The following is a 19763-nucleotide window of genomic DNA, read 5'->3' as shown; positions in this document are numbered from 1 at the left end:
TATATATATCTCTTAACATCATGTTGTATACTTTAAATATATACAATAAAATTTATCAAAAACACAAACAGGAATATTTTAGGTCTTTTTCTTGTTTCTACCTACACAGGTGATTAAAGTATACAGTGAAGATGAAACCAGCAGGGCTTTAGATGTACCCAGTGACATAACGGCTCGAGATGTTTGTCAGCTGTTGATCTTGAAGAATCATTACATTGATGACCACAGCTGGACCCTTTTTGAGCACCTGCCTCACATAGGTGTAGGTAAGGATACGGAGTTATTGTCTCACATCATTGCTTTTCTATTTTCTCGTTCAGCTCCCTCTTGAACACCAATAATTCTTAGATTTGGTCTTTTGAGATAATTTTATATATCTTGTAGGTGATCTCAGTTCCTTTTCATTCTTTTTTCTTTTTTTCTTCTGATCATGTATTTTCAGATAGCCAACTCATTGATGTTTTCCTCTGCTTGATCTGTTCTGCTGTTGAGAGCCTCTAATGAATTTTTCAGTTCAGAGAATGTATTTCTCAGGTTCACAATTTGTTGTATTTTTTAAAAAATGCAATCTCATTGCTAAATTTATCTTATAAATATCTGAATTGATTTTTATCGATTTTATCCTGGCAGTCACTGAATTTCCTTAAAGGTGCTATTTTAAATTCTTGGTCAGAGCTCACATATCGCTGTCTTGCTGGGGTCACTTACTGGTTCCTTGTGTCTGTTTAGAGAGATCGTGGTTCCCTGTTCGCTGTTGTTTTTGTGGATGTGTGTGTATATCTTGGCACTGAAGGATTAGTTATTTATTCAAGCCTTCTTTGCCTGGCTTCTTTTGTTCTTTATTGGATATATTCCTTAGAGGTTTTTGCCAATAAGTCATTGCCTTCTTTTTGGCTCTAGGTGGTGCCTTAAACCTAGGTTCGCCTTGGCTCTAGTAAAGGTCAGAGCGCTGCACTTTCCAAATGGGAGAGGTTCCCAAAGGGGATATCCCAACAGTGCGGGACAGCTGGTTAGGGACCCATGGCCAGGGGACCTGTGGGATGAACCTCCTATTGTGTGGTGCTGCTGAACAGCCACTCTGATTTGGTGTCTCCTTTGGCTGGGTTGCAGAGCAGAGTTTCTGGGGCTGGGAATGGCTGTCCTGCCCCCTTTTGTGTCTCTGCCTGTTCTCAGGGATATTTCTCCCATCAGGCAATCACGATGCTTCTTATGATTAAGACAGAGACAGATCTCCTGCCAGGGAACCCAAGATGGTGGGGTAGGAGGTTGTCCACCTTAATCTCACTTTTTCTGGTGTAAACACAGTGAGTTGGGGGAAAGTTTTTCATAAGCTTGTGGGAGGGGCATCGTGGTGGATATGGAAGTTTGATTCTCTTACCATCTGGAGCTTTTCTTTACTTTTCTGTCGCCCATGGAACTGTCTCATCTTCATGTTTGAGTTCTGGGATACTTCTGGGGAAAATCTCAGTGCTATTTATTTGGTTTTGGTTTTCTGTTGGGGAGAGTGAAGCCAGTGGCTTCTTTGCCATTATTTTTCAGGAAGTCCTGCTTTTCTATTTATTTTAGTATAGATCCTATGGTGAAGATTTTCTTCAGAGGTACAAAAATAGAAAAGAATTATGAATAGTCATTTCTTTATTCTTTTTATTTTTTGTTATTTGTAGTCACGAGAGAAAGAAAGTAGCACAAAGTGGAAACAAGCCTAGAAATTTTTATAATTTACCCACCCCTCTTCATTTAAAGAATGATCTATGGGAATTTTAGAGCTAAAACAGCTCAAATTGATGGAAGAATACATTTCATAATAATTTTATTAGCACAATGCAAAGTGTTTGATTTATTAAAAAAAGTAAGCTGTCATTTGGACCACATTTTGAGTCAATTGTAGCAAAGACAGGTACAAATATCCATGGCAGTGGTTCTCTTTATGGGAGTGTAGACCCTAAATTTTTCATGAAGAAATAAGTAAGTCCTTCACATTTTAAAGACATAAACACAAGGAGAAGCCTCTTAAAAATGTTTTATTTGGAAATGCATCTCTATTGTGAAGTGTGAAGGGTTTAAAAAAATTCTTTTAATATGTTCTAAAGAATTCGTTCTACTAGAGTGAGACAGGATTTGGCAACAATTTTGTCCCCTGATTTCTCATTTTTATAGATTTGTTTTCAAACCGTGTTTACATATAAGTAGATAAGACAGGAAAGAGTTTGTTATGGCAGTGTCATTCGATTCTTTGAACTCCTTATTAGTTTCTTGTGGTTGCTGTTCCAAATTACCACAAACTCGGCTTAAAGCAACAGATATTTATTCTCACACTTTTGGAGGCCAGAAGACTGAAATCCATATCACTGGAGTGAAATCAAGGTGTTGTCAGGGATGTGTGTCCTCTGGAAGCTCTAATTTCTTGCCTCTTCCAGCTCTGGTGGCTGCCAGCATTTGTTGGCTTGTGGCTGCATCACCTAATCTCTGCCACTGTGGTCATATTGCTTTCTGCTCTTCTGTCTGTGTCAAGTCTCCCTCTTTCTTATAAAAGCGGTAACATTTCGGGCCCACCCAGATAATTCAGGATAATCTCCATTCCAAGATCCTTAATTTAATACTGTCTGCAAAAATTTTTTTTCCATGTGACATTCACAGGTTCTAGGAATTAAGATGTGGTTATCTTTTGGGGGCTATAGTTCAGCCTGCCACAAACTTCGTTGCATTATATGTTTAACAACTTTTAGTAAGAAATCATCAAAATCATTTTAAATACTTTATCAGTGACAGCTCCATTAGTTGCTTCAATTTGTTCAGACTTGTGAAAGAATTTTATACATAGTCATTAGAGTCATTTGCTTTCTAGCATAGCTGCCAATATATAAAATCGTCCCTTTGTTTGATGCATTCAAGAGTTTATGCCTCAGAGCAATGTGCCAATGTAAGGTTCTGTTCAAATGAACATCCTTTCTCTTATGAAATGGAATTAAAAATGATTTTGGCAGAAAAGGTGTGTTCTTAGAAGGATTTATTTTTTAAAGATTTGGGAAGTGGTTTTTCTGAACACTACCTGCATTCCCTGAACCATTTAGAAAATGTTTGTACTTCTGATTTGACAACTGGTGTCCTAGGACATGTCAGAACCTCATGAAGGGGACAGAGTAAGGCCTGTGGAGAGGAAGCTAGAATTGTTCCATGGTCTCTTCAGCTGATAGCTGATGAGCTACAATAGTGCAACTGACTTTGACAGCTCAGCCTAGATAGTTATCAACCTGCCAAGGACGCATGCTTCTAAAGGTATGTCATATTGGCCAATATAACTTGTTGCCTCATCTTCTAGGACAGAAAAGGCTCAACATATATTTTCTTTTTGCCACCTGTGACTAGTTTAACTTCTATTTACGATAATTAATCTCCTAGAAGTATGGTGTTAATTCTCAATAGATATCTGCCCTATTCCAAGCTATTTCATTTAGCTCCTAATTAGCATAATATATTATTACAGTATTTTATATTCTTAAATTTTTCGTTCGGGAGGACTTAAATTTTTTTTGTTATCGTCACTACCATTTATCTCTAACAAATAGCTTTGCAGTTCAGTAATAAAAATCTGCTCTGTAAATCAAGAAGTATTTTTCCCTGAGAACACTGCAAATTATTTGTATTAAGGAATAAAATGCATAGGTCTTTTAATGCAAAAGCTTAAAGTAGAACACTGGGAATTTATTTGATCCACATACTAAATTTAAACTTTTAGTCATCAAGTAGTAATAGAAGTTTATTTCTTTATTACTGTATTTTCTGGAAACTGCTGAAATAAAATCAAAGATATAAGCACATTCTCATGACTTCATCAACCATGCATTAGACCAAAGCTCATGAGAAAGAATTTTATTTCCAGAGCCTTCTTGTGTTTTTTTTTCCTTTGGGTTTTCACTCAGATTATATGTTGAAACAGAACAATTGAAAACATTAATTCTACCCCAATACTAATGTGTATTAGATTTAATAGCTTCCAGTTCTTTACCGATGTAACAGGAGAGTAATCACTATTGAGGTACTGTCATCTTCCTCAGCACAAAATATTAACAGATTTGTCTTTAAAATGTTTTTTGTTTTAGTTTTGCCTTTTTGCATAGTTTATTATAATCTTGCAATATCTATTCAGTCTAATAGTGGTGGGAAGTCAAATGTTCAATTTAATTTGCATATTTAAATGAATGGAAAGAACTACAGTGGTTTTTTTCTCCTTAAATGTGATATGCAGCTACAGATGCTCTTTGTTAACAGAATAAACCACTGACATCTTTACTGCAAGTCTTCTGTGACTGCTACTGATGTAAAGAACCAAAGGATGAACTATTTTCCGGAACTTTAGTGATCAGCTAGTGGGCTCTGCATATTGTTTAAGAAACATTCTTGCACTCTTTTTGTCCAAAATGATGAATTTTCAATAAATAAAATTCTATTTGGTTTTCTCTTCCTGTGTTAACTTACTTAGGATAATGCCCTTATTGAATAGGGAGTCCAGCATCCATGATGGCTGTAGGAGTGTGGCTTTATTTCTTTTTATTCAGGACATGATTTCATTCTTTTTTTTATGGCTTCATAGTATTCCATGATTTATATGTATGACTTTTTTTTTTTTTTTTTCTTTTCTGAGACAGAGTCTCGCTCTGTCGCCCAGGCTGGAGTGCAGTGGTGCAATCTTAGCTCACTGCAACCTCCGTCTCCTGGGTTCAAGCTATTCTTGTGCATCAGCCTTCAGAGTAGCTGGGATTACAGGCACATGGCACCACACCCAGCTATTTTTTTTAAATTTTATTTTTAGTAGAGATGGGGTTTCACCATGTTGGCTAGGCTTGTCTTTAACTCCTGAGGTCAGGTGATCCACCTGCTTTGACCTCCCAAGGTGCTGGGATTACAGGTATGAGCCACCATGCCTGGCCTATATGTACTGCATTTTCTTTATCCAGTCCACTGTTAGTGATTCTGTGTCTTTGTTATTGTGAATAGTGCTGCAATGAACATACGAGTGCAGGTGTCTTTTTATTTATTTTGGATATATGCCCAGTAATGGGATTGCTGGGTTGGACGATAGTTCTTTTTTAAATTTTTTGAGAAATCTCCAAACTGCTTTCCACAGTGGCTGAACTAATTTACATTCCACCAGCAGTGTATAAGCATTCCCTTTTCTCTGCAGCCTTGCCAATAGCTGCTATTTTTTTTACTTTTTGATAATAGCCATTCTGACTGGTGGGAGATGGTATCTCATTGTGGTTTTGATTTGCATTCCTTTGATGATTAGTGATGTGGAGGAATTTTTCATGTTTGTTGGCTACTTGTATGTCTTCTTTCAAGAAGTGTTGATTCATGTCCTTCACCATTTTATAATGGGGTTGTTTTTTGTTTGTTGAATTAGGTTCCTTATAGATTCTAGATATTAGACCTTTGTTGGATGCATAGTTTGCAAATATTTTCTCCCATCCTGTAGGTTGTCTGTTTAATCTGTTGATAGTTTCCTTTGCTGTGCAGAAGCTCTTTAGTTTAATTAGGTTGCACTTGTCTATTTTTGTTTTTGTTGCAATTACTTTTGAGGACATAGTCATAAATTCTTCCTCAAGGCTGATGTCCAGAATGGTGTTTCCTAGGTTTTAATTGTTTAAATCTTTAATCCGTCTTGAGTTAATTTTTGTATGTGGTGCAAGGTAGGGGTCCACTTTCATTCTTCTGTATTTGGCTAGCCAGTTTTCCCAATACCATTTATTGAATAGGGAGTCCCCTACTCATTGATTATTTTTGTCAACTTTGTCAAAGATCACATGGCTGTAGGAGTATGGCTTTATTTCTGGGTTCTCTGTTCTGTTCCATTGGTCAATATGTCTGTTTTTGTACAAGTATCATGCTGTTTTGATTACTGTAGAATTATAATATGGTTTGAAGTGGGGTAATGTGACCCCTCCAGCTTTGTTCCTTTGCTCAGGATTACTTTGACTACTTGGTCTCTTTTTGGGTTCCGTATTAAGTGGGAGCTAAACATTGGATACTCATGGACACAGAGATGGCAACAATAGACATGGGGGCTACTAGAAGAGGAAGAGGTGGGAGGAAGGGTTGAAAAACTAACTGTCGAGTACTGTGCTCACTTTCTGGGTGACGGGTGCGATTGTATCCAGACCTCAGCATCACACAGTATACCCATGTTAAAAACTTGCATATGTATATATGTATTTCTTGAATTTAAATAAAAGTTGAAATTATAAAAAATAAATCAATAGAATTGTAAAAGGAAGGGCATAGTATCTATTTATTTAAATTTAAATTATTTATTTATTTTTTTAGAGACAGGATCTCTTTTGCCTGAGGTGGAGTGCAGTGGTGGAGTCATGGCTCACTGCAGCCTCCGATTCCTGGACTCAAACAATCCTCCAGCCTCAGCCTCTGTTATTATTATTATTATTATTATTTTTATTATTATTATTTTTTTGAGACGCAGTTTCACTCTTGACACCCAGGCTGGAGTGCAATGGCGCAATCTTGGCTCACTGCACCCTTCGCCTCCCAAGTTCAAGTGATTCTCCTGCCTCAGCCTCCCAAGTAGCTGAGATTACAGGCACCCGCCACCACGCCCGGCTAATTTTTGTATTTTTCAAACTAGAGTCAGGGTTTCACCATGTTGGTTAGGCTGGTCTCGAACTCTTGACCTAAGGTAAACCACCCCCACCTCGGCCTCCCAAAGTGCTGGGATTACAGGTGAGAGCCACCACGCCTGGCCTATTATTTTAAAAGATATTCTAAATACAAAAATAATCTATCTCATTGTAAATACCTCAAAAAATCATGAAGTAAACAAAATTATTCATAATTTCAACACTGAGATAACTAATGTTAACATTTTTTAAAACTCTTTAATCAGTTTCTCTACTTTAACATAGTTGCTATATGTATTAACTCTTATAGACTACCTTCTTTTTTTTTTTCTTTTGTGCCCTTAAAATATATCTTGAGTATTTGTAGTTTTTTACTTGTCGTTTTACAGATGCCACAAAAATCAGTAACTCCTCTTGCCTTCTCTGGCTGCGTTACCCAAACAGTTTAGCAAATATTTATTGACAATTTTGTACCAAGCCTATATTTTGTTGTAGATTCTGGGGATGCAGTATGAGCAAAACAGACAAAAAGTATTGCCCTTGTGAGTTTGCGTTTTCATTGGGAGAGAGACAGGGAACAGGGCCTAATATTTGTTATTCCCATAGGGGATGATAAGCTCTGGGGAGGGAAGGCAGGAGGAAAGAGGGAGAGTGAGTGCTAGAGCAGAAGGGAGATGTGCTTTATTTTTAATTTATTTATGTTGAGACCGAGTCTCACTCTGTTCCCCAGGCTGGAGTGCAGTGGTGCAATCTCAGCTCACTGCAACCTCCACCCCCTGGGTTCAAGTGATTCTCCTGCCTCAGCCTCCCAAGTAGCTGAGATTACAGGAGCCTGACACCACACCCAGCTATTTTTTGTATTTTTAGTAGAGACAGGGTTTCACCATCTTGGCCAGGCTGGTCTTGAACTCCTGACCTCGTGATCCACCCGCCTCGGCCTCCCAAAGTGCTGGGATTACAGGTGTGAGCCACTGCACCCGGCTGGGAGATGCACTTTAAAGAGGCATCAGGGAAAGCCTCCCTGACGGAGTGATGTTTGAGTAGAGAAATGAAGCACATAGCAGGCAGGCTGTGCAATTAAATGGAAGATTGTTCTGGACAGAGGGAACAGCAAGTGGAAAGGCCTGGACGTGGCAGTGTGCTTGTGTTCAGGAAGCAGCCTAGGGGCCATTGCACCTGGAGTGGAGTCAGTAAGGTGGAAGGTAATGGGAGAGGATATCACAGAGTTGCCCCAGGACCAGATCGTGTAGGGTTTCATAGACCAGGAAGTGAGCCTGGCATTTACACCGAGTGAGAGAAAAAGCAAGGGGAGGTCTTTGAGTCAGAGAAGAATATGATGTGATTTAGTTTTAAAAGCATACTACTAAGGAGGCCAGAATGCAAGGTTTGACCTTTTATTTTGCTTTTCCATCAGACTACCTGTGGCTCCCTGGAATGATCCCCACCTATCTGTCATTTCTACTAGCTGTGCATGCCCCCATTATACCATCTTCACATGTGGTCTGTGTGTTTATGAGATTTAGTGTTTGTGAGATCCTGAGGCCTCATAGGTAAGGATATTTTGACTTATAGGATAGATGAGAGTTGAGGGTTTTCTGCACTTTGCTCACTTTTAGTGACCAAGAAAAGCTTAGGCCAGTTTCAGAGACATTCCGAGTTGTGAATACATATGCTACTATCGTTGCTTCTCATCTGTCTAAACCATATCACAAACTACTAAAAGCAGAAGGGGGATTACTTAATATTCAAAATGTGGTACGTTCCTGAACCTGAAGTCTAATTTCAGAGTTACGTTTTCTGTGGCAAAGGAAACTTCAATCTTATTAGTATTTTTTTTTTTTTTTTTGAGATGGAGTCTCCCTCTGTCGCCCACGGTGGAGTGCAGTGTTTGATATTGGCTCACTGCCTCCTCCGCCTCCCAGCTTCAAGTGATTCTTGTGCCTCAGACTCCTGAGTAGCTGGGATTTCAGGCGTGCACCCTCATGCCTGGCTAATTTTTGTATTTTTAATAGAGATGGGGTTTCACTATGTTGGCTAGGCTGGTCTTGAACTACTGACCTCAAGTGATCCATCTGCCTTGGCCTCCCAAAGTGCTGGGATTACAGGTGTGAGCCACCATGCCCGACCATTATTAGTATTTTTAATATAAATGCATATGTGTGGTAGCTACTATTGGTGTGCATAGAGTATGTATTTTAATATCCATTTACATGCAGGAATACAAAGATCTAGATTCCATCAGGTTCTGTAATCTGCATTTTCCACCGAAGCAAGTTGGTTTCTTCCCACCACAATATTTCAAGCAAATGTTCCTGAGATTCTGCGGTCGGTTTGCCTCTGTCTCACTCTACATCTCTCTCAGGAATGCTATAATTTAAATTGCGAACCACCAAGAAAACTTTCGTATAAACGTTCCTATCCCAGGTGGTAATGAAATTACTGAGATTGAACTGAGCCAACCCAGTTCACTTTATAGCAGAGCCAGATATTTATTTTGGCTGAGCGAGAGAATCATGCTAAAAATTACCTGTTTTTGAATTTGTACAAAACATGAATTGTATAATAATATTATGTTTGGAACTTTGAATGCAATGTCCATGTTTCATATCCTCTACCTGTAATTATTAATATATGGCTGCTGAGAATTTTAATAGGCAGAGTCAATCATTGAAGACAACTAAATATCTTGATTTTGTTATGAATCTCTGAATGGCCTGATTTTGGATCATATTATTATATGGTTCTACTTGTACACACACTTTGATAGACATTGAATTTAAAATGTCAGCACATCAACAAATATTTCTCCTTTCATGATGTAGTAAACCAGGTTTTGCAACTGGTGTGGTTTGCTTCACAGCCACTGGATGTCACTATAGTTCCCCAGATGGAATCCTCTGCGCTGTTATAATCAATGTAAGAGTAGGGTGGGGGAAAAACTTTAGCTTCAAGTCCTCTGAAACTTAACGGGATCCATGTTTGTCTTGCTCCCATTCTGATTCCTAATTGAAGCCATGGTATGAAGCAGTGGCAATTAACACAATACCTCAAGCGCATACCTACAGACTCCTCGGGAAGAGGAATTAATTGTATTTTAGTATCATTTCTAGGGACAGCTGAGATTTCCATTGTGAATATCATTGTGGAGTGGCTTTAATAAGCAAAATGAATGACTGGAGGCTTTTAATGAAACCATTTTAATGTGTGCAGCTGTGCCCACGTGATTGCCTTAAGACAGAAGCGATGCACAGTGACAGTGAGGGAATGGTTCACAGCCTCCTGCTTGGAAGCTGCTCCTTCACTCTTTTTTCTTTTTTAACAAAGGAAGTACAAGTGTTTTTCCTCTTCTGGAGCTGACATAGAGTTGGACTTTCTGTGCAGTTTGTAACATACCAGCCATCAGAGTTGTGACCACCCTCATCACAGCAGAAATCACTGTGAAGCCTTTGGGACATGTGGCACTGTGCTTCCTTCCATAAAGAGAATCATGTGCCCTGACCCTCTGGGCTTTCAGGAGACGTGGTGTCGTGGTGGCACACACAGACCGGAAATGGGCAATATTTAACTAGCAAAGATAGGAAGTGCCCATAACTAAATCTGCTTCTGATTCAGCTGATTTTTTCTTCTACATATTCTCATAGCCTCGGCTACATGAATTCAGGTCCTAGCATCTCTCCCCTCAGGCATTATGTTAGCCTCACAACTGGTCCTCCTGCCTCTGGTAGTACCAACATTATCCATCTGAATGCAGACCTGATTCTTTTTGCATTTGGATCCAAGGTCCTCTGTGGGTCTTGTAGCATCTTGTGACCTGTCTACCCTTCATAGCTGCAGCCTTAATGTCTCACCCCTCCCTGCTTTTAGTTTATACGTTAGAGAACTGCCTGCAGATGCCTGCATATACTACAGTTTCTACTCAGTTTTCTTGTTTGTGATGTTAAGAGTCACAGAAAACCCCTTCCTGTCCATCTTTACTTGGCTAACTGCTATGTATCTTCCAGGGCTTAGTTATTTTAGTTAAAAATGGCAGGAAAGTAAAACCCCAGCCTTTTCTTAAAAATACTTATGGCAATAAAGATGAAAACTCTGAGCTGTCCAAGCTGACTGATAGGTAACCTAGTGTCACAGTCTGGGGAAAGTGGAGAGAGAAAAGCAGTTGGAGGCATCCCATGCTCAGCCTTGTGAAGTAGAGTCACCCTTTCCATCTGACAGCAGGCCGGGAGACACACCTGCCTCTTACACTTGCCTGACTGCTCGGCGCAAACTGCTGCTGCTGCTCCAGGGCTGTTCCTTGAGATGATCAGGATGCTTGCTGCCACCACCCGTACTCATACACCCCTTGGGAAATTGCAAATCCTGAAAACAACAGAGAGCTGCAGGAGGCACTAAGAGTGTTAGTGATGAATTGTGTCCTGGGAGGTGATGCTTCCACAGGACATACTATATAGGTGGGTGTGAGAAACAAGCAGTGTGGACAAGATTTAGATATAAGGTTGTTCAAAGTAGATTGTTTACAATATCAATTAACTAGACAAGTAAAACCTCAATATAAAAGGAGAATGTTATAAATTACAGTACATCCATAGGATGTAATGTTATGCAGCTTTTGATCATGCTTTTATTCTTCCTTTGAAGACTGATGTGGGTAAATGTAAGGTTGTGGTGATGATTGAATAAAATCAGTGTATAAACATATAACATTTTCTAATATTATAAAAAGTATATACACATACACTCATATACAGCAAGAGAAAAAGACAAGAAAGGAATATACTGAAAGGTTAGGTGCTTATTCCTGATTGACAGGTTTAAAGATGTATTGTGATTGTAAGTTATCTGTATTTGTAAAATTTCCTTTAATGGAATGTATTATTTTAATAATCAGAAAAAAAGAAATAAACACAATTTTTAAAACTTTTAAAGAGATTTTTAAAGCCTTAGCTCAGACATCTTTCTGAAGCCCCAAGTTGGACAAAATACACATCTTCTTTGCTGCTGTAACATTTTCTACAACTATCTTAACAGTGATCACATTATTAAAATCAGACAGTAATTCCATGGAGCTGGGGCTCTCTGTACACATGCATCTTTGTAACCCAGGGTCTAAGACAAATGAATGTGTTTTGAACTAAGTCATACTAAACTTTAAGGCATTTATATCCAAAAATTAAAATGATGGATTACAAAGTACATAGAAGGAATAGGCTTGGAAAAGAAGCCAAAGAAATCACATGCTGTGCTCAGATAGAATTTACTCTGAGTCCTTAAAGAATGCTGTGAGAACCTTCGAATTAATGGAAGCTGTCTGTAAGCTCTTCAGATATTTACCCAGTCAACTCAAGATCATATATATGCAGGCATTTTGTGGAAAAATAAGGCTGCCTCTGAATATAAGTTGCGATGGTTGGGTCGGAGTTAATTGGAGACTATTTCCCCTCGCAGAAGAATGAACTGCAGGGCCTTTATAGCCGTCAAGCTGAAGTGTCACAATCTTCCTATTATTGCACTTGGGGAGTTGAATGTGTCTGATGGCAATTTTCTGGGGGATCCTGCTGGTATTAAGTAGTATTCTTAGGTTAAGGAACCTTTTAGAAATTGAGCTGCATTTTATTCTTTGCTTCTCCAGTTTTTGTTTTGCTTGGCCAGAGGCTGTTCATTTTTATCTGAAAATAAGATTGACAAAATGTATGTAGTTTCTACCAAGCATAGAGAAGTACAAGGACCATTTGTCTCCTGGAGTTTCCTATAAAAAAGGTATTCAAAAAATTGTTTTCTGAGCGAATTAGAGGTAAAAGCCACTTTTGTTTCTTCTCTTATCAAGTGAGAGAAGAGTAGGGACTCAGGTTTCTATTTGAGCTCCTCACTGTACTTGGCAGTAGCTTCAGCAAAGAAATCCAGGCAGAAGGTCACAGGTGAGCACTCTCCATTCTTGGAGGATTGAGGTTTTTAAAAAGACTTTGATGTTAAATCAACAGTTTCAGAAGAAACTTCTTGCTTTCTTCTTCTTTTTTCTTTTCTTTTTCTTTTTTTAAAGAAAGAGTTTCTGAAAATTCGAAAACAGAATTACATGTAGTTATCATTATTTGGTAATATTTCTTTTTATTACCATAAGACCTTACTGACCTATTAGAAACAAAAAATACAACTTAAGGCAATACGAAATTTTTGTTTTTGTTTTGAAAAAGCTTTTAAAATGCTTTTGAAGCTTTTCTTTCTTTTTCCTTCTTCTTGATTGCTATGTTGAAGTAATTTAAGAGGGCTTCCCTCCTATTTTTCTACCTACATATCAGTGGTAGTTGACAATTGTAATTTACTTTCCAATGCCCGAAAAATAACGTCAGAAAGTTTTATTTTAAATAGACTTGTATCTGTGAAGTTTTAATAACATGTTTTATTATAGTATTTTAGATGGATTTTATAAAGTTTTAAAAATAAAGTCTTTAAAATAATAATTTTGAATTCATGTGATTCCTACCTGTGGTCACTTCTCAAATGGTAATTCAAAAAGTACCTGAGTTCATTCTGGGTTTTCAACACTGCAGCAAAGAGCCCCTAGTTGTAGAATTAATATTATTCCTTTTGATATTTGAAATAAATGATAAATAACTTAGTAGGATTACTTACTTGGTTAAAATTTGCTTGGTAGGAGAAAGGTCCAAGAAAGTTTATTAAAGGCCTTTTGGTTTAGTGTTTTGTTTTGTTTTCCCTTTTCTTAGTTCTTGGTAATGATGTATTTTGGCTAGACCAAGGCAAGAGAAAGTTGGTCTTCAGCAACATTTCACCTCCTTTTGCATCATTTTTATTTTCTTCTCAAAGTAATCCATCTAGTCATCTTGCATCTTCCTGTTGAATTTTCTGTCTACTAGGGCCTGTATTTAGTCAGATATCTGCATTGAAAAAAGAAATGTTAATTTTATGTGAGATGTGATTAACTGATATTCAATTATGCCTCCCAGGGTTATTTGGATTATTGTAACATTAATCCTTTAACATAATGAGATTGGTTGGGGGAAGGTACAATGCATCCAAATTGGGATGGTGATATATAAATTTAAAAAGAATATGTGATATAATTTCTAAAAATCAGATTCTATAAGAAGAAAATTATATCTTCATTACCAGGCTAGTATATAAGGTAAAAAAGTATAGCTGCATTCAATCCTCTTGACTTTTATTAGCTTCCTTAATATGTTATCTGAATGTTTGATAGAATAGTACTAGAAATCTTTTTCGAAGGAATGGAATGTATGTCTTTGGCTTTCTCACATACTGTATTTCGTGATGGCTTTTTAAAAGACGGATTTTTCTTAAATCACCAGATTATTTTCTAGTGCTAGGAATTGCAGTATGTAAATACTCAGTTTTATAGTTCTGTGACATTTTCTGCAATTCTTTTATCCTTTATTTTATTTTTTCAAGATTGCTATTCTGGTTTTTATTTGCATGTAGTCAACAAAACCCCTGACTAGATTCCACTTCTTGGTAACCATACATATTACACTAGTTCTTTTTTATATTTAGCCTCCTGAGTAGCTGGGATTACAGGCATGAGCCACCGAACCTGCTTAGTTCTTTAGTTACACATTTGTCATAGCTGTTCAAATGTAGTTTGATTTTTCAACCTTTTTTGTTTTATTTTCTTTCATGATGCAGTCCAAATTCAAATGATTTGTACTTTGAAGATTGACATGATTTGAAATCTTGCCCATTACTGTTTTGTCCCTTACACTTAAAATGTGGTATACTTTCAGTTAATTAGCAAATATTTATTGAATACCTTTCAAAATAAAAGAATTGGGGCCGGGCGCGGTGGCTCACGCCTGTAATCCCAGCACTTTGGGAGGCCGAGGCGGGCGGATCACGAGGTCGAGAGATCGAGACCACGGTGAAGCCCCGTCTCTACTAAAGATACAAAAAATTAGCCGGGCGCAGTGGCGGGCGCCTGTAGTCCCAGCTACTCGGGAGGCTGAGGCAGGAGAATGGCGTGAACCCGGGAGGCGGAGCTTGCAGTGAGCCAAGGTCGTGCCACTGCACTCCAGCCTGGGTGACAGAGCGAGACTCCGTCTCAAAAAAAAAAAAAGAGAGAATTGGAAGCAACTAAGGTAGAGAACGAACGGCAGGAGCATGAAAGAGCAATTTTAGTTGATATAGACAGAATGTGCAGGATGTAAATAGATCCAGCAGAGGTGGTAGGCAATGTCCCTTGGGAGAGAACTTCCACGGAGTTGAAGCAATGTGTGCAGGGAAAAGAACATCAACTTGCGCTCAGACATGTGGTTGTCGTTCAACCTGGGCACTTGGGACCTACAAGTGGGGGCACTTGGGACCTACACCATCCGGTTACCATCCAGCTCCCTCACAGTCTCCACTCCTCCAGTTTCTTTCAATAACCCTTTAACTCTGCCTCTTTTCTCAGAGGGCAGAGGGTGGGTCCCCACAAGTGACAATGGAGGATTGGCTAGGCATGCTTCTTCCTAAACAATTACATTTGTCAAAAATTGATAAAGTCTACTGTGACACTCAAAAAAACAACAAAATGCCTCTTTGCTATTTTTTCCTTTCTTTATAGTGTAGTATGAGGGTAGAATTCATACTGTTTTCTTAGAGGTAGAGAAGGGTAATGGGTCCAAGGAAACACAGGTTGGCAAAGGAAACAAGCAAGCATCTTTATTGATATCTTGAAATTGTCTCCTACTGCAGTTGCAAAGAATACAGATACCGTGCCTAGCACATAGTGCATTTAATAATGTGTACCTGTGTTTCATAATCTTGAAAATACCAGCTGAGTTTGTGTGAAAAGTAAACAGAAGTAAGGACAGATTTTTAAGGATGCAACTTCCCACTTGGTAGCTCAGTGATCACTGGATGTCCCTCCAGTTTGTCTTGCAGTTTTTCTAGCTTATTACTGGTAACACATCCTTCCAAGTGCTAAGGCTGAGAACCTTGATGTCTTCCTCAAGTACTTTCTTTTTCACTCCATATCCAATTTGTCAGCGAATTCTGTTGTCCCTACCTTCAAAATAGATCAAGATTCTGTGTATTTTTTTTAACCACATCAACTGCTACCATGCTAATCTAAGCTGCATCATCTGTCCTGGGGTTGGTTCCAATAGCCTACCAAATGGTCTTTGTGCTTTCAGCCTTTTAAAATCAGTTTTATGCTCCACAGTGTGATCCTATTGAAACTTGTTAGTTCATGTTATTCCTGTGTTCAAAATGACTTCCCATCTAACACAGAGGAAAAGCCTAGCCCTTACTATAGACTGCAGGGCTTTCTACAACCCACTATCTCATCACCATTATTTCCTTAACTTCTTCTCCTGGGATAACCCCTTTTCCTTGTTCAGCATTAGCCACACTAACCTCCTGGCTGTATTTCAAACATACCAGCCTTTCTCTCACCTCAAGGGCTTTTTTTCTTGCTCCTCCTCTCTATCTGCTTGGCTCCTGTCCTATTCTCCTTTAGGTCTCTGTTTAAACATTACCTTCTCAATGAGGCCTTCTTGGTAAGCTGATGGAAATGGATTCCTATCCCCTATGTCCTCAGCACTTTCTCTCTCTTCCCTGCTGTATTTTTCCCTGTAAGGTTTATCACCACTATTATGGTTTAAATATTTGCCCCTCCAAATTTCATGTTGAAATGTGATCCCCAGTGTTGGAGGTGGGCCTAGTGGGAGGTGTTTGGGACATGAGGGCAGGTCTCTCGTGAATGACTTGGTGCCATCCTTGTGGTAATGAGTGAATTCTCACTCTATTCGTTCACACAAAAGCTGGTTGTTCAAAAGAGCCTGGCATGTCTATTGCTGTCTCTTGCCACGTGACACGCCTGCTCCCCCTTTACCTTCCTGCATGATTGTAAGCTTTCTGAGGCCTCACCAGAAGCAGGTGCTGCTACCATGCTTCCTGTATAGCCATGAGCCAAATAAACCCCTTTTCTATATAGATTACCCAACCTCAGGTATTTCTTGATAGCAAAAAAAATGGACTAAGACCACTACTTTTTATGATTCACATTTTATTTATTATCCATGTATTCCCATTAGAATGAAAGCTTCGTGAGGGCAGTTATTTTGTTACTGTCTTCTCCACTACAAAATTTTTAGCCCTAAGATGAGTTTTTGACATACTGTGAACCTTCAACAAATATTTGTTGAATGGATGAACAAATGACTAAGTTATAACTAACTGCCAGACTATATGCACTTATCTATAACAAGCAGAAGCAGACAAGCTTTTTGGGCAGGGTTCACATTCATACACATGTTTTAGGAGGTTTGCTATGCTATCAGTGTCCACGTTGGATTAGAAGAATGAGAAAGTAGAGGCTTGAAGATTAGTTAGGCTGAACAAGAAAAGGCAAAGGTCTAAATTGAAATGGTGACAGTGGGACCTGGTGTGGGGGTTGTTTGTTGTGTGAGAGACACTCAGAGGAAGAATCCCTGCTATCTGAGAATTTCAGGAGTAGAAGATATTGGATTAGAGGTAGAGAAAGTTGCAAAGGTGAGTTGTAGTTCTACTTTTTTTGAGAGAATGTGGTAAAAAAGACAGTAATGGAGATAGGATAATTTAGGAAGAAAAAGTCATTTGAAAGGGAAAAATGTAGATGACTTTGTTTCGTTTTTAAGTTTAAAAAGATTTTGGTACCATTTAAAATTTTGTATATGTACAGTTCAGTGGCATTATATGAATTCACATTGTTGTGCAACCATCACGACTGGCCATCAATCTCTAAAATATTTTGATTTTCTCATACTGAAACTCTGCATCAATTAAACAACAACTCCTTATTCCCTACTCCCTCCCGCCCCTGGAAGCCACCATTCTACTTTCTATCTCTATGAATTTGACTATTCTAGGTACCTTGTATAAGTGGAATCGTACAGCATTTGTTCTGTTGTATTTGTCTTATTTCACTTAGCATAATAGCTTCAAGGTTCATCTATGTTGTAGCATGTGTCAGAATTACATTCCTTTTTAAAGCTGAATATTCCATTGTAGGTACTGCATATACCACATTTGTTATCTATTCATTGTTCATGGACATGGACATTAGGTTTTCACCTTTTGGCTATTGCGAATGATGCTGCTATGAACATTGGTATACAAATTTCTGTTCGAGTCCCTGCTTTCACTTCTTTTGAGTAAACAGCCAGAAGTGGAATTGCTGATCCTATGGTAATTTTATGTGTAATATTTTGACTTTGGTTTTAGACATACTGTATTTGAGGTGGTGGACAGTATAGTAGTTAGGACAGGAGCATGGGTGAGAACAATTATAGCCAGAGATTTCACTTCAGAAAACCTGACAAATGAGATGGTTGAAGAGGTGAGAATGGATTAATTTATAGGGGGAGAAAGAAAAGAGTTGAACCAAGATTGTAGGAGGAGAAGGAGCTAGTGGAGCCAGTCAATGGGATAGAAAAGGAGCAATCAGAGTTAGGAATAGAACCCCAAGTGTTGATATATACTTAGCTCAAACTCATCCATATTCATTGAACACTCTTACTTGAACTTCTTTTTTTGGATGAATAAATGTCTACTTAAGAATGATATTACTTTCAAGAGTTTGGGTGTTGTAGGTCACAAATCACTACTGTATGTTGAATTTCTGAGACATAAATGCTTTTTAAAAACATCCTAGAAACAGTAAAACAGCAGAGAATTTCCATATTCCTTATTTGGTTGTTCTCCATTTCCTGTTTCGCGTTGGTAATTTCCAGTTTCTTTTCTTTTCTCCACCGTTTATTGAAGTATGGCATACATTAAGAAAAGTGTACAAATCAAGTGTGCACAACTCAATGAACTCTCAGATATTACATATACTGGAGTAACCAACCCCAAGATCAAGAAACAGCGTTGTACTCACCCCAGTGATTCCCTTCATGCCCCCACTTACTTAATATCTCCAAAACCCTTTCTAGCACTGTAGATTAATTTTGCTGTTTTGAACCTTATATAAGTAGAATCATGCAGTATATACTATCTGTGTCTGGATTCTTTAATTACATATGGTGTTCATGAAATGCAATATTTATCAATACTGTTGTGGGTTGTTGTAGTATATTTTCACTGTGTGCTTTTACACAATTTACTTGTTCATTCTCATGTCAGTGGGCATCTGGGTAGTTTCAAGTTTGGGGCTATTATGAATAATACTACTGTCAACATCCTCACAGTTTCTTATAAAACTAGGAATTTCGCATGTTATAGTCACCTCTTTAAAACTGCCTTTGCTTACTTCATTTAAGCGCCTTTTCTGCCAAGTGCCTTCCCACCCACTTAATTATCTTCATTGTTAATACAAAATATATTTTCCTTAGTATTAGCTTTGAAAGTATAAAGTGCCCCAAGGAATTGGGCTTCTTTAAAAAAACCTGTGTCTTCTTGTATTAAAATTTTCCTTTAAAGCATTTATTTTAATTTTTCTCAGCTATCCAGATTAGTCTGGACAGTCTTAAATGCACATGAACCTGTCAAAATTCTTCATCTCTTAATGAGGTGAATTGTTCAACCTTGAAATAAATATTTAAATTTTGGCACCATGATGAGTCAGAGAAAAAAATAGCTCCCATATACTTAATGCAGATATGTTATCAAACTTATATTATTTACACAGTAATAAAAGGAAATTGAGATAACAAAAAGTACATTATGATATTTTATACTTTTTTTCTTTTTAGACAACAGTCTGCTTTGGTATAAAAATGAACATTAGTAATTGAAAATTGATGACAAATTTTATCAATCTGGCTATTTCATAATTAAGTTGAAATCTGCTATGTTTAACAAAGATGCATAATACATTTTATATGTTTGTATGTGTCTGTGTTTGTGTGTGTGTATATATATATATTTGTCTATCTGTCAACATACTCATTGAAACATTCTTTACAGAAAGAACAATAGAAGACCACGAACTGGTGATTGAAGTGCTATCCAACTGGGGGATAGAAGAAGAAAACAAACTATACTTTAGAAAAAATTATGCCAAATATGAGTTCTTTAAAAACCCAATGGTAAGTGAAATCCCTCTTAATAGTTACGGAAAATAAATGAACCCGTTAAATTTTACGGGAAGAAGATAGTCACTATAAATAAAATAGTCCTATTTGGTAAATTGTAGATGAAGACTCT

At 37.9% G+C, this 19763-nt stretch overlaps 1 protein-coding gene across 3 annotated transcripts in view; it reads left to right on the top strand.

Moving 5' to 3' along the window:
* GRB14 (growth factor receptor bound protein 14) overlaps positions 1-19763 on the top strand; it is a 128024-nt gene that overhangs the window by 73084 nt on the left and 35177 nt on the right. For all 3 annotated transcript variants that reach the window (XM_024243433.2, XM_054549405.2, XM_002812543.6), the window contains 2 exons: positions 110-266; positions 19524-19645. In XM_024243433.2, coding sequence (XP_024099201.1) covers positions 110-266; positions 19524-19645 — 279 coding nt within the window. The remainder of the gene's footprint in view (positions 1-109; positions 267-19523; positions 19646-19763) is intronic.

This window comes from Pongo abelii, chromosome 11, assembly GCF_028885655.2.
Source record: "Pongo abelii isolate AG06213 chromosome 11, NHGRI_mPonAbe1-v2.0_pri, whole genome shotgun sequence".
NCBI classification, from domain to species: Eukaryota; Metazoa; Chordata; class Mammalia; order Primates; family Hominidae; genus Pongo; species Pongo abelii.
This window is presented reverse-complemented; position numbering and strand designations above follow the sequence as displayed.